The following is a 14,518-nucleotide window of genomic DNA, read 5'->3' as shown; positions in this document are numbered from 1 at the left end:
AGAGTCCTGCAATCGCGTCACCCAGGACAAGACGTCCACCAAATAGTCTCGTGATGGCGTCCATGGTGAAACAACACCAATGGATGATGTCATCTCTGTTTCGGGGGGGTTATGTCCCCCAGCTGTCTCACTCAGGCCAGAGTAGGGAGTCCCATCCCCTCCAGGTCAACATCCAACAAAATCTCCCCATACTGGCTTTGAAGGGTCTTTGTCGCCGCACCACATCTGTGCGTTTAATGTGTTAAACCAAACAAAGTTAGCTGGCTCGCATTGTCTTGATGAAGCTACACTAAAAACAACAGCTGCTTGATTAATGGCAGCATTTCCAAACAGAGCTTCCATCCACCGCCGGCATTTTGAATGTCTTCCCGAATCTCTCAAAACCCCCCAGAATATTTTTTTTTTACTGATTTTGAGAAAACTGAACTCATCAGGAGAGAGAGCGAAGCCGTCGTTGAGACTTTCGTTTATTAACGCCTGAGCAAGGGTTGGTTTCATGAAAAACCCAAATTTATCTTAACTATGATTATATATGTCTTAATGAGGTTTTGGACTGTTCATCCTCTTTATTGTTAAAGCAGGTTTTTACAATTCCAGAATTAAACACAAAGTTTATTTCTGAAGCACCTTTCACAGTTACAGACTGACAAAGTTCTTTACATCCAAGACAATTTTTTTCACGGTTCATCAGAATCTTGTGCTATTGATTATTTTTCTTTGTTGCAACAAACAAAGGACTGTAAAGATCGCATGTTAGTCTTCTTGTGATGTTCTTTGACATGGAAATCAAAGTTGTGTTGCAAACCTTAAATCTACAAAGGAGATGTAAGTCTGCCTCCAGCAGCAGGAGCAACAACCAGCTGACAGTTTCTCTTTTCCATTCCACTCCGTTTTTTTCTTGCCAACATTCATAATCCAGCCATATATGCATCTGATCCTCCAGGCCCTCAAAGACGTCTCCCTCTGCTCAGCGGTTCAGTTTCTGGGTGTAATTCTTTGAACTGTTTCGGTTCAGACTTGATCTATGACTGGACTTGAACTTTCTAAAAGTCAAGAGCCCCTTTTTATTTTTTCCTTTTCTAAAAGGTTTTCAACCAGAGACGTTTCTCCTGACTCTGACAAGGCTACGTGCCGGTGCATTTTCAGTGTTTAAGAATACTCATCGTGTCGTGACGTTTGTCTTAAACAACTTGTCCGGACCATCACAATCAATTGATCATCTTCAGATCATCGCTGGAGCAGAAGCTGTGTCGGTCTTTTGGCGCAGGCCTTCTCTCATTCTTCTTGATTTTCTTATTGTTGTTTTGTACTGTCTGATGATGAAGACTCTGTTCCTCAGCTTGATGCAGTTATTTCTTCTGTTCTGATCAGAAATTCTTCTTTCTACATCACTTATTTCCCATCTTTGGTTAATCAATCCCCTTTCTCTTTTTTAGGTGTGAAGTTGAGAATCGTTACCAAGGCAACCCTCTCAAAGGAACATGCTACTGTAAGTGGAATTCCAATTTCTGACTTCATTAGTTGGGGGGGGGGGGCTCACCTGCTTCAGGTGGATGTCAACACACACACACACACACACACACACGGCATTTGCATCAAAGTGGTACTGATGTCTGAGTTGGAAACCCACTGGAGATCGTGTGTCACCCTTTTCAAGATCCAACGCTGGTTCTCTTGTTCTGCACAGCCCACTGCACAAACCCAGACATTTCTGTGGCGATTCTGTCATGTCATTAAGCGATGATCTGATTATATAAAATCCTTGATCAATCTTTCATGTATGCCCTGTCCTCTGCGACACCACGCCATGCTGCTGACGCTGCTCTCAGTGGAGCAGCGTCAGGCCTGAAGGCAGAAGCCTGGCAGCATTTTGGATTTCAGAAACATGATGTGAGAACTAGAGGTCAGGTACTGTGGAAATACCACAAATCTCTGACACTCGGTGGCCAGTTGAGACGAGTTCACCACCCAGATCAGTAAAGACATCAGAGCCAAACCCAACCGCACTGGAGAAGATACCTGCAGTCAAGTCGCTGTCACTCTTTCCACGCGCCAGGAAATAACGCCCTTCAGGCATTGTTGAGAATGATGGCTTCCCAGGTTTTGTTTGTGCGTGCGCGTGTATATGGAATGTAGTGATACAAACCTGAATGAATCGGTTCTTTTTAAGACACATGGCCCTGAAGGACAAAGCTGTATATAGTAACTCTAGTAATGTCTGTGTCAGAGAGTTCTGGACCCTGGGTATCGGAACCGGATCCATTCAGGAAGTCCATAGCGATACCCAGCCCTGGTCACTGCCAGAGAAACAAGTCTGGAAAGAATCCAAAACAAGATGAAAGTCAAGTTGATTCAACTTTGAGGAGATGTTTGAGGCTCGGGTGGCTGATGTCGTTTATTTGTACAGAGAACCAATCTAATGTACTGTAGCCAAAGCTAATTTCAACACCAGTCCCTTGATGGGCATCTTTAAAATCACGTCATCATCATTAAATTAGATGTTTCAGCCCAAACAGAAAAGAATATCTTTAATAATTCTGTCTGCTCTTCATGCCGCAGTGGCAGTTCTTTATCCAGGCTGCAGCTCAGTGGTCCTCCCTGCAGATCGGCCTCGTCATCGTTATTCTTGTCAACCCTGATTATGTTAAGTATAATAATGGTTCAGCGCTACATCTGTCAAATCATTGAATTAACTCGCTCTGTCATCCATCGCGCAACTATTATTTTATTGTTTAAATATGAGGGTGGTTGATGAACTGTCAAACTGATGAACCCCTACTGTCACATCTCGTTGAGTCATCAAGCTGCAGCGGTCGACTTGTAGACTTGGGGATGAAAATAGTAATTACATGCAATTCTATCAAATTCTGAATTCACTTTCAAATGATTGAGTAAAACCAGCCAGTAAGAAAATGCCAGTCTGCTCTGCCACCTTTTATTCTCGTGTCAGTTTGATACATGTAATTAAATCTAAAATCAGATTGGAGTTTCTGTTCATCGTCTCCAAGTTTCCTAGATTTGATTGAGTTCAAGTAACATGAAAAGGAGCACTTCAACGCTATTTGAATATGTCCATGATACAAAAATATCTAACTGTCTAATATCCTTATACTACGCCGCGTGGAAGCTTTTATTATTGTTTTTTTAAATACTTCATCTTAGGACTGTTGTCATTAATTGTCATTACCTCACAGTTTTTTCACGCCTGGAGGAGTCCTCCAATATTTATACATGTCACAGGGAGAGAGAGAGTAAAAACAAATGGACAATTTTTAGAAGGATGCTTGTAATGATACTGACATCAATTTAGATAAGAATAATCATTACAACACACACAAACAAGGTTGGTTGGTAAGATAGAGTACATACCCATACACTCCTATACATGTATCTGCAGTATACATGTGTACACATTTATTGTGTATGTACCCCTCCATGTAAAACTACCGTCATTTAAATCTTAAGTTAATTCCCCTCCCTGTAGAAGATTCTGTCTTTAGTTGGTAAAATTTCACTCGTATGCCAACTGTATTTTATAGTTTGTACATTTGTTCTGCTTTACTTTTGTATTTTGTGTTGCTCTTTCCTCTTATAGTAAGACTTTGTTTAATGCCTGTAATGTACAGATCTGCAGTTGTGTGTTCATTTATTTGCTGTTTTTATTCTAAAACTGTAGTTGACGTTATCTCAAGGAACTGAATCAGGCCAACTGGATATAATGATGTGTCTGGAAGACGTTCCGCCCCTCATCCATGTGGCTCATCAGCTCGTGATGAAGCCACGAGTCCACCATGCTGCTCTGATTGTCTCCCAGCTGAGACGAAACGTGTTCTTGTATGACTTTCACACCAGACTGATCAAGCTGTTTGTTCTTGCCCCCCCCCCCCAACACACACACACACACACACACACACACACACACACACACGGCCTGCTGGATGGCTTCACACAGACACGCTCCTGATCGACTACCAGTTCACCTTCAGCCTGTCGCAGGAGGACGACCGCTACTACACCGCCATCAACTTCGTGGCTACACCTGAGGAGGTATATGTGTGTCGCTGCATGCCCCGCAGCCCCGGCAGCTGTCTGCTAATAGGATTCAAGATTGTTTAGTCACCTGACCAGATACAGTAGCAGCCAGTCTTCTCCCTTTCACACTGATGTTACAAAAATGGATTCAAATTTATTAATTACAGCTTGATTGATTTTTTTTTTTTTTTTTTGATGGCACACTCACACATAGACACAGGAACGCTACAAGAGAACCAATTTCAACGGATAAAAACAGTCAAATCGAAAAAAACAGAAGTTCCATCTGTAGAGTTCATTGTGGCACCGATGAGCCCAGTAATGGTGGAACTGGTGTTGGAGCGTGAACTCATCACACAGACAGTCACACAGATGTTTTCTCATCAAACGCAGGCTTGTATAGTCTTGTTTAACTGGCTGCAGCATCTGGAGCTGAAACTGAAACATACGGATCTGATTAAATATCCCAGCTGGCCTGTTTGCCCTGACAAAGCTGGAACAAACGTTAACAAAGGCAGGAAATTTAATTCCTTCCAATAAATACAACTATTTACTTTGGTCCAGTAGAAACACATCTGTCCTCCACTGAGGTAAAACCTGCTGGTTCCATGATTTTAATGATGATGATCAAATCTGAAAGAGCTTTAAAATGTTCTTATTGAATGAGAGTTATTGTGTCCTGGGTTAAAGGCTAGCAATGCTAACTGCAACAAAACATACTGTAATGATGGAAAATTACAATTGTTTTCAAAAATTCGCTAATGTCTTCATGAAACTCATTCAGTGATATATTAGAATGCCAATCTAATCAACATGATTTCAGAAAGTCCCATAATGGAGCTGGAAGCAGTCCCCACCAAAGCGACTCAGATGCTGATTGGGTGCACCATCACACTCCAGCTCTGCTGTTCCGCTGTTTTGTTTTTTGTTTTTTTTTGGCTTCTGCTGCTTGGAAGACGTCATTTTGTAACTCCGCTGCTCTTCATTTCTGTGTCCTCTTCTCAGCCAAATCGAGACCTGGACATGTTCATAAATGCATCCAAGAACTTCAACCTGAACATCACCTGGGCCACGAGCTTCACCGGTAGGTCTCAATGAATAACGCCCAAACTAACAGTCGGTTCACTCAAACAGGAGGTCGTGTTTCTCTGTAACTCATTGTCATTTGATCATTTTTGGGTTCTGGGCAGTCGGTGGTAAATTTGCTCCACAAATACTGGAATATTCGAGTAAATGTGGTATAGTTAGGAGCTGACGGAAGAAAAACTGTTGGTGAATGTTGATTTTCTTACTTCATGTTGATGTTCTATCAAACCATTTAAATCATTGAATTTAAAACTAGGGTGGTAAATCTGTTTATGTTCTGTTAATTTCTCGTGTGCTAACAGGAAGTAAAGGAAGCTTGATAGATTTCCTCAGAGGCCTTTCCTTAAAGACTAGTTTACACCAAAGATTCACGATGAAACTTTAAGCTACTTGCTACACGCCTGTCTGAACGCTGCTACTTTACTCTGCTGCAGCTACACATGACAGTATTACGTTTCCATAGTAACAACTCCGCACCTCTGCGTTAAATGCCAGCGTTTCAGGAGTTTGTTCTGTGCAACGGCTTCATTTGTAGCGTCTTAAAACATGAATGAGAACATTGTTAGTGAGTTGCTTGCTACAGCTGAAGTTCTATTACTGACGAAATGGGAAAAATGTAAAGAAATATTTCGCAATTTGGAGGTCTCCAAACCATCCCCTGTTGATTTGACGAGGGGGGGCACAGGCCACGCCCCCTTGCTGGTGTGAGTCCAGCTGCGGCACTTCAGTTTACTTGGGGATTCTCACTATTGATCCTGAACATATTTGATTTATGAATCATAATGCCACCTGGTGCAGGTGGTCGCTCTCACGGATGGATGGATGGATGGATGGATGGATGGATAGATATTGACCTCCCAGTTCAGGCCAAAATGTTTCCTTATGACATGTCATCCTCTCCCTTTTCATGAAGAGCCATTCAAGAGTTATTATTGAGGCTTTTATTAGACATTATAAAGAAAAACATAAAAAAATTGATTTAATAAAATTCCTGGTTTTGAGAGGTTCGGGTTTGACAACGTTGGTCACGGTATTTCAATTTACCTTCTTACATATATCTATATTTGAATCTTAGTCATTTCTTATTATAAAAAGATAAAATAATACAGATATCTATAGCTGCATAAACTATCAATTTATGTTTTCTGGGGGTTTATGATGATGAGCCGTTCTCCTTAAGCTTCTGTTTCATCTATCTTGATTGTTTATTTTCTTTTTATTTGTCCAATTCCCCCACCTCCTCATTAACCTCTTTCTTCACATTCTTTATGTTAACTGCGTGTCCTTCCATCTGTTCTTTTCCCAGCAGGAACCCAGACTGGGGAGGAGATTCCCATCATCTCCCGGAGCAACATCAAGGAGTTCAAGGACAGCTTCTCCAACGAGAACTTTGATTTCCGCAACAGCCCAAACATAACATTCTTTGTCTACGTCAGCAACTTTACATGGCCCATTAAGATTCAAGTAAGATTCACGTCGGCTAGATTCAACTTCAACTGGTTCAACTTAATTAAAAAAAGTGGCTCCATAACAATGTAATGCTAAAGGAGACGAGTAGAACATTTTACTGCATGTGAACTTGAGCAAAAGCACACTTGCATTCATTGAGAAAAGGAAGAACAGACTTTGCGCTAAAATTTGCATGTCCGCATGTTCCAGTATGAACAGCGTGTGTTGAACTTTCATCCTGTTAGTCGGCAGTAGAAGAGTGACAGTCACTCTTTGAAGGTTGACATTCCTTTAGGCTGTCCGGTCAGACAGGTAGGGACCAGTATCCACTGGGTGGTTGGTTTCCCATGGGAAGACAACTGACTGGTGCGATATGGAGTGACGCTGGTGATTTTTGACAATTTGGGAAAAATTACAGCGACTGAAAGAAAAGTTGAAATCCATGAATCGTAGCTCTGCCAAGCTGAACGCTCGTGCCAGGGGCTGTTGTCTAGGGTGAGAGGGCGGGAACCTGACGATCATGATCCACTAGGTGGTGCTAGAGAACACACGCTTAATATGTTCTATGTCGCTGCCCATCACAGCATAGGGTTGTTTTGATGTAACTCAAATATTTCTTCCATCAGGGTTACAACCTGCGATCACTTTCGGACACAATGACATGAATTCAGCTTCTGGGTGTCTTCTTATGAAGTTTGGAAACTCAGTCTTCACAGTAACAGAACAAATGATCTGAGTTCTTGAGGTCTTTCTGACCAAATTTAAGATGACTCTGGATTCACTTGGGGGGGGGGGGAGTGTAAAAAACATACACCCCCCCACCGTGTCTGGTGAGTTTGTGTGCTGACGGTGAGACCGTAACGTTGCCTCCCTGGTAGAGGTTCCAAACTGGAGGGAAATCTGAAGGAAATGATCCCCAGTCTTGCCCCTTAAGAAAAGATTCACACAGTTCTCACAAAATGTGATTTGCAACACTGTACCAAGTACAGCCTTGAAGCTCAGCCTTGCTGCAGCATCACTTAAGCAGACTGAAACACAGTAAAAGTCAGATTTACTCATGTAGCGTGTGAGTAGAGCCTGAACTGAGCCAAACTGTCCTGAATATTCACTGCTGCTGCTTGGAGTCATTTTCATGTCTGCATGCTTGTCATGTGTTAGCTTGTTCTAACTGACTGTAGCTGCAGTACTAATGTTGGAATCAATGTAACCGTGCGCTTAAAGTAAATGCATTTACAAGATAAGAGAACATATGTTCTCTTAGTATGCATGCATGTGTGCAGTTCTCCCATGTATGTGTAAAAAGAAATAAACAGCGATGCATATACATAGCCTACATACTGTCTTTTTTTCTTCAAAGGCAGCAAAACGGTGGTCAGTTTTCACTCTGACTGGTCATCTTGTCCGATTTACAAGACACTTTTCTTCTCTATTAATCAAAAAGTGCGCTAGTAGATGGATTTTGGCAGTGACCAGTAAATGTGTGGTCACTGTGGGGAAGAAAGTCTCTTGCCTTGATGTGCAGGAGCTTTTCTTCAGTGTTGATCTGGCTCCCTGGCAGTAGTAGTGAATAGGGCTCTGTATCTGCTGGCCACTGCAGCCGGCCATGTGTGTTTTTATGCAACTGACATCCACCCGCCACTGCACTTGGTGAACCGCTTCCTTGTGGACGGTTGGTGGAGAGAAAACTGTCGCTCAACAGTTCTCCTGTTGCACATGACGGAAAAGCTGCAGCAGCATAATTGTGGGACTAAAGTCTGTGTGAATTTCTTCAAAGTAAAAAAAAAAAGAAGTAAAAATGGTATTTTCACAGAGCCCTGGAGTGGCCATAAAGAGGATGTTTATTTATTTGTGGGCGTAGAGAGAATTTCTTTCCCCAAAGGCCACACAATAAATCTTGTTCCTACAATTCACTGTAGTTCATTTGTGGACTAAACCCGTATCTCGATAAATTATGCAAAATTACTAAATTGAGAGAACAAGTTATATCTCATGTCCATGATCATTTGATGGGATAATTCATATAATATGTACTCTGGACAACCACATTGTGGGATCAAGTTTATTCATTCATATATGTGTGTGTGTGGGGTTGAAATACCAGAGGGCACAATTGCAGATGCTCAGGACAGCTACTCGTATCTTGGGATCCCACCAGCAAATGGAAACCATGAGGTGGCCTCAAGGAGGTCAGCCGTGGCCAAGTACCTCCGGGAGGTCCGAGCCATCGACACGTAGCGCTGCCAGTCATCAGATACCCTGCTGGTATAATACGCTGGCCAAAGGAGCAGATACAGGCCTCTGACATCAAGACAAGGAAGCTCCTCACAATGCACGGAGGGTTTCACAGAGCCAGAGAGAGAACAAAACAACCAAGATACAGGACTACATTAGGAAGATGTCCCCAAATGCGAATACCTCAGGCAGCAGGTATCCAACTGTGCTGAGGAAGAGGATGAACCATCATGGGAGGGCAAGCGTCGTGAGAAGGCTGGACTGAATAACAGCACAGACGCTCCATTCATGGCAGCACGTGCAGGTACCAAGAACCAGATGGGTAGATGCCAGGGTCTAGACCACCAGACAGGGCCCCAGGATCAGGATTGGCAAAGGTGCTTCTGAGACAGTTCAGCACATAGTAGCAGGGTGGAAGATGCAGAGCAGGAAGAACCTCCATGCAGTGGCAGAACCAAGTGGCTGCATAGTGCACAGGAGCATCTGCACCGATTCTGGGCTGGAAGTCCCAAGGTCAGAGTGGAAGAACCCCCTCCCCCCCAAGGTGGCGGAGAACAACCCAGGCAGATCCAAACTAACAAACTGGTGACGGCTAATCAAGTGGACATTGTGTTGATGGAGCAACACCAGAAGAAGGTAGTGGTGATAGATGTAGTGATCTGAAGAGACAGCAGCATCAAGAAGAAGGAACAAGACAAGCTGGATCAATACCAACGCCTGAAAGAGGAGCTAGAGAAGATGCAGGAAGTGAAGGCAACAGTGGTGCTGGTAGTCATCGCAGCACCAGGGGCTGTGACCCCCAAACTGGAAGAGTGGCTCCAGCAGATTCCAGGTTCAGCATCTGAGGTCTCTGTACAAAAGAGTGTAGTCCTAGGAACAGCTAAGATACTGCAGGAGCCTCAAATTCCCAGAGGACCCGAGCTGGAGGAAGACACACACCACTACCTAGCAGGGGGGGGGGGGGGGGGGGGTGTTACATAAATATACATATAATTGTATATGAGAGACAGAGAGAGTTCTCTATGGCTGCTCCAGGGCTCTTTAGGATTTTCAGTGTCTTTTAAAAAAAAACACCTTTTTCTTGCAGAACACTCTGCTGAAAATGTGTAAGTTCCATACTTCAAATAAGGGCTACTAATCCCATAAAATGTCTTATTTTAAAGGAACCATTGTAATTTACAAAGCACCCAGAGAACAAGCACCTCTACTGCTAACAGCTATATCCTGCCAATGGCCACTCGGCCTTCAGGATCCAGGCTCTACAGTACAGTTGGATCCAGATCGCCTCAGAAGTGAATCACTTGTTCCTTGTGTAGGACCTGTCTTTCCACCAAAAGTTTTGAGTCGCAAACAAACATGTTGGTGACCACATTTCCTCCACGCCAGAGGTAACAAATGAGCTAGCTCCTCTTGCACTTCAAACCATCAGAGAGCAGCATATTAGCAGAGGGCTGGTGTGTCCATCCTTGTAAAAGAAGCTAACTTGGCAAACATATTGACTGTATTTATGCAGGCAGTTTCCTTTATAAGCAGGAGAACAAAGTATCTGGTTGTGGACATGGAAGATGGATAAGCACAAGTTTGTCAGGCGAATAGGTGCAACATCAGCAATAACGCACAGCTCTGTTGTGCTAAAGCGCTACCACTCAGTTTAAGCTTCCAGTCGTCATCACTCCTCATGTGTATGCAGTTTGTTGGTTTGTCCAGGAGTAACCCTCCTCATTCTTTCTTCTAATGTTGGCCGGCAACAGCAGTAGTCGCGTCGCTTTTCTGCGCGTCAACAAATGCTTTGTTCTGTGGGGTGAAGTCTTAAGGTGCTGCGTCCAATCAGTGCGCTCAGTTAGGAAAGTAGTTCCGACTGTGTGTTTGATTCTGTGTGCACAACTGTTTTTATATCATTGCTGCCATAGACCTTTTTGGGGGAAAAAAATGCATTTGATGACTTTTGATGGAGGTATGCTAACATTTTCCATTCACTACTATTCATTATGCTAGGCTAACTAGCAGTCAGCAGGTCTCTGTGGGTCTCAGCTCCCTGATGCAGCACAGAAGAAAGAAAGAAGGGGATCTGTCTTGTCTTCCTTTTAACTGGAGAACATTTATATTGTGCCAGGATGGATGGAGGAGCATCTGGGCCTTTTTTGTATGGTATTTTTTATTTGTGTGTGTGTTTGCTGTGTGCAGTCTGTCTGCCTGTACCTCTCTGATCACTTCTAAAACTGTTTTGACTGGTTGCCCTGTGCAAGCTCCTTCCCCCTGCCCTCCTCCTGGAGGAGGAAAAAAGCTGCCTCCATGTCCTGCTGTTTGAAGGCTTTTAGTTTCCTCGGCTTCTGAAATCTAAGCGTTCGTAGGCAGCCTCAGGAACTCTCCTTGAGAGCTCCTTCCTCTCCTCTGGTACACCTCACCTTTCTGGGAGGGAACATGTGGAACACTCCCGTCCTTGTAAACGATAGCATGTAGGTTTACTAGCATGTCATTTCTTCCTTGCGCTCATGGAGCTAAACCTACAGCAGTGAGGTAACAGTTTCCACTTGTTCTGCTTCCTGCTCCTGTCATCGCTCCTTGTCTCCAAGTAATCTTTTGTCATTTATGCTTAATAAGAGCCCTCCATTTTCTTGGCTTTCTCAACTCGCTGTATTGTCTCTGCCTTCTTAAGCAGTGTGGTATTGGTAGAGGAGTGTGTGTGTGTGTGTGTGTGTGTGGGCGGTTGGTCCTCCAGTGTTGGCAGGGAGGGATGTTGGAAAATGGTTCCTAAACAGCCGCTGAGAAACGGCGAGGGCAAAGTGGAATGTTAAGTTGAAACACATGCTGCATTCAGAGTGGGCTAAGCTGAGCTCTGTGCTGGCTTCAGTGCTCCACTCGTTCTCCCGGTCATTCCGACACGCCACCTTAAGGTTGCGTCTGTTCGCTCTCACATGGTCGGCGTACGTCATGATTTGGTTGTTCGTGGCATTTGTCCCCAGTCTGTTGAAATAGGAAGCATTTTAGCTACAAAACTGAGCAGTTCAGCCGCAGGAGTTCTGCTCAGGTAAATGTCTGAATGAGGGAAGGACCTGGGATAGAAACGTTTGGACCCACGATGACTGAGATCTCTCCATCACCGCCATGGCGCTCGGATCATAAAAGCAGAATCAATCGCGCTGATTAGTTAGCAAGGATTCCTCCCAGCCTTTTCTCCCCGTCTTGATGAAGAATAGATCTGGATTTAATGATGTTTGTAATGAAACGCAAATCCCAGACTAATTACATTAAAGAGCTGTGATCTGCTGTTCGCTGCCTTTGTGAACATGTCATGATATGGTAGAGATTAGAACAGCCTCCCATTTAATACCCCGCCGTGGAGTATCAGCTGACTGGGCCGCGTCGCTTATCAGTGTGGACTCGTGTTGATGTGGGCCACGCGTGGATGACTGATGGCTGCGTCTTGATCCTGATATGAGAGAGAGGGAGAGAGAGAGGGAGAGAGAGAGAGAGAGAGGAAGGGAGAGATGAATCCATATATCTGTATCATATATATGTAGAATTATATATGCAATCCAGGGGCCAAAAGATGCAGAGACAGGAACACACATTAACAACACATTACTGTCTGCTTTTGGCCCCCCAGAGGGGCACCCTTGAGTCTTGTATTTTATAGCTAACAAAAGACATTAAAAGAGAAAAAATTCTGATGGAAGTACAGAAATACACATTTATTGAGACAAATTATAAAAGTCAATCAGTTAGCTGAGTGAGGCTGAGGAGCACAAGGATGTTTCATGACAGCTGGGAGGGCCTCCTGTCTAGAATCAGCGGAAAATCTCCCTGATAAGTGATTGAGGAAGAGTTGTTTTCCCCTCCACATCAGAGCTGGTTCTACTGCTGTTTGTACTCCTTTCATTCAGTAGCAGTGCTCCTAAAGTGAACCCCTACTTATTTAACTCATTTATTTAAAAGGATAAACACTGTACTAACATTTGTTCATTACCACAAAGTACAGACAAGGATGGAGTTTTGCTGTGAGCAGGCACGGCCTGAAGTTCATGCTCTTCAGGGATGTACCATCCTGCAAAATTAATTAGAATGTCAAGAAAATGTTCATGTTTTGTTGATGAAGAAAGTTAAAGGAATTCTTACCTGCTGGCAAATAAACCGACATGATAATGAACAGATTATTAGAGTTGAAAATGTATCTGACGCATCGATATTTTGTCTGGAGGCTGATGCAGCTGCAGAGAGAGATGTTCTCATGCCAGACCTGGAGCTTTGCATCTGTTCTGTCCTTGTCGGTGGGACCTGTTGAGCAGCCCTCCTTTTTTTTCCACTAACAACACCTTCCTTCAGAACTGGAATACGGTTCAAGTGGCTGTCAGAAGCCATCAAAGGTGGAACATTTGCAGTCCTAATGCCAAGCGGCAGGCTGACAGGCCCTACTGCGCCATCCTTTGTGGTCTCTCAAGAGTCACCCTCTGCTGGGCGCATAACGAGAGCGCCACCAGGTCTCCTGCCGCCACCGTCCGCCTGGATCTCTGATGAAGCAGGACACACACTCGCTGACATGTAATGACCCATCTTTGTGTGGAGGAAGTCAGCTCTGTTTTTGAACCGATGAACATTACAGAATGTATTTCCAATCACCTAAAGTGGTTGACAGTTACATTCTAAGATTTGCCCTTATAAGAATCCTCCCCCCTCAGTTTCATGGAATAGAATTCTTAAGGGCTGTCATTTTTACCTCTTATTATATTCATAAGCACAGAAAGTAAAATCAAAAATCTCTTTATTGCGTGTACCCTCTTGACTTCTCTAAATCTCTCAATAGAAACGGTTGACGAAGCTTCTTTGTGGAGATGCAATGAAAACATTTTATTTCCATTTTTGCAATTCAGTTTACTTAAAAGAACAGTTATTGCAGGTAGCTGCTTTCATAAGCAATTATTTTGAGTTGTAACTGTAACCATGACAACAAGAGCCGGCGTGCTTAAACCTAATTAGCCCTCGTCAGAAAAAAAAAACCGCTCACTTCTGTTAGAGTTCACTCCCGGAACTGAGACTGAAAAAATAACATCACCATCATTTCAAACGTTTACCTCGATCGCTGTTAATGGTCGATGGTTAGATCCGTGGATTTGCAGTCAGTTGTTCGTCACAATGATCGCCTAGCTGCTGGTAAGGTAGCACATGCGTAGTACACAAATTTGGTGGAAGCTGAAGAGTTCTTCATATCCTGGCTGTGAGTCATGACGGTGCAGTACAAAGTTGTAGGTACCAGGAGACTTTTGGTTGGCGCAGACGTGCGGCCACCTTGAGCTCCCATCAGCCGCGACAGACCAGGAGTCTTGAGGCGGTAAATGGGTGGAAACAATCTCCTTTTAGTCCCCATCTTTTTGATCTGTCAGTCACCTCCAGGTTCAGTGTCGTCACCATTGCTACCAGCGTGGCTCCGCCCACTAACACGTCATCACAGTTTACCAATGAAAAAAAGAACCCCCTCCTGACTCCTTCTGGTACTCATATTTGTGTTTCTGAATACTAGAATACTAGGATCCTCTTTATTATTTGACGCCATAGACGGTTCAACTATTTAGCCAAGCCAGCCTAAAATGCTGTTTTACTTCATGTCAGAGGACACCGAACGCTTCAGAACACGCTGCCCTGAGGCTTTTCTTAGTTTCTGACTTTTTGAAAGAAAGAAAAATTTCTCCCAAAACTACCTTTGTCCTTTGATATCTAATATTCT

The 14,518-nt window shown here is 43.6% G+C and overlaps 1 protein-coding gene across 3 annotated transcripts in view; it reads left to right on the top strand.

Annotated features, from left to right (window-relative positions):
• atrn (attractin) overlaps positions 1-14,518 on the top strand; it is a 142,897-nt gene that overhangs the window by 56,041 nt on the left and 72,338 nt on the right. For 2 of the 3 annotated variants that reach the window (XM_086183472.1, XM_086183474.1), the window contains exons 21-24: positions 1,437-1,489; positions 3,953-4,047; positions 5,038-5,116; positions 6,425-6,582. In XM_086183472.1, the coding sequence (XP_086039598.1) occupies positions 1,437-1,489; positions 3,953-4,047; positions 5,038-5,116; positions 6,425-6,582 (385 nt within the window). The remainder of the gene's footprint in view (positions 1-1,436; positions 1,490-3,952; positions 4,048-5,037; positions 5,117-6,424; positions 6,583-14,518) is intronic. The other variant, XM_086183473.1, reaches the window with a different exon arrangement.

This window comes from Aulostomus chinensis, chromosome 17 (genome assembly GCF_037954235.1).
Source record: "Aulostomus chinensis isolate RoL2024-O1b breed Wild chromosome 17, RoL_Achi_v1.0, whole genome shotgun sequence".
In the NCBI taxonomy this organism is placed as follows: Eukaryota; Metazoa; Chordata; class Actinopteri; order Syngnathiformes; family Aulostomidae; genus Aulostomus; species Aulostomus chinensis.
This window is presented reverse-complemented; position numbering and strand designations above follow the sequence as displayed.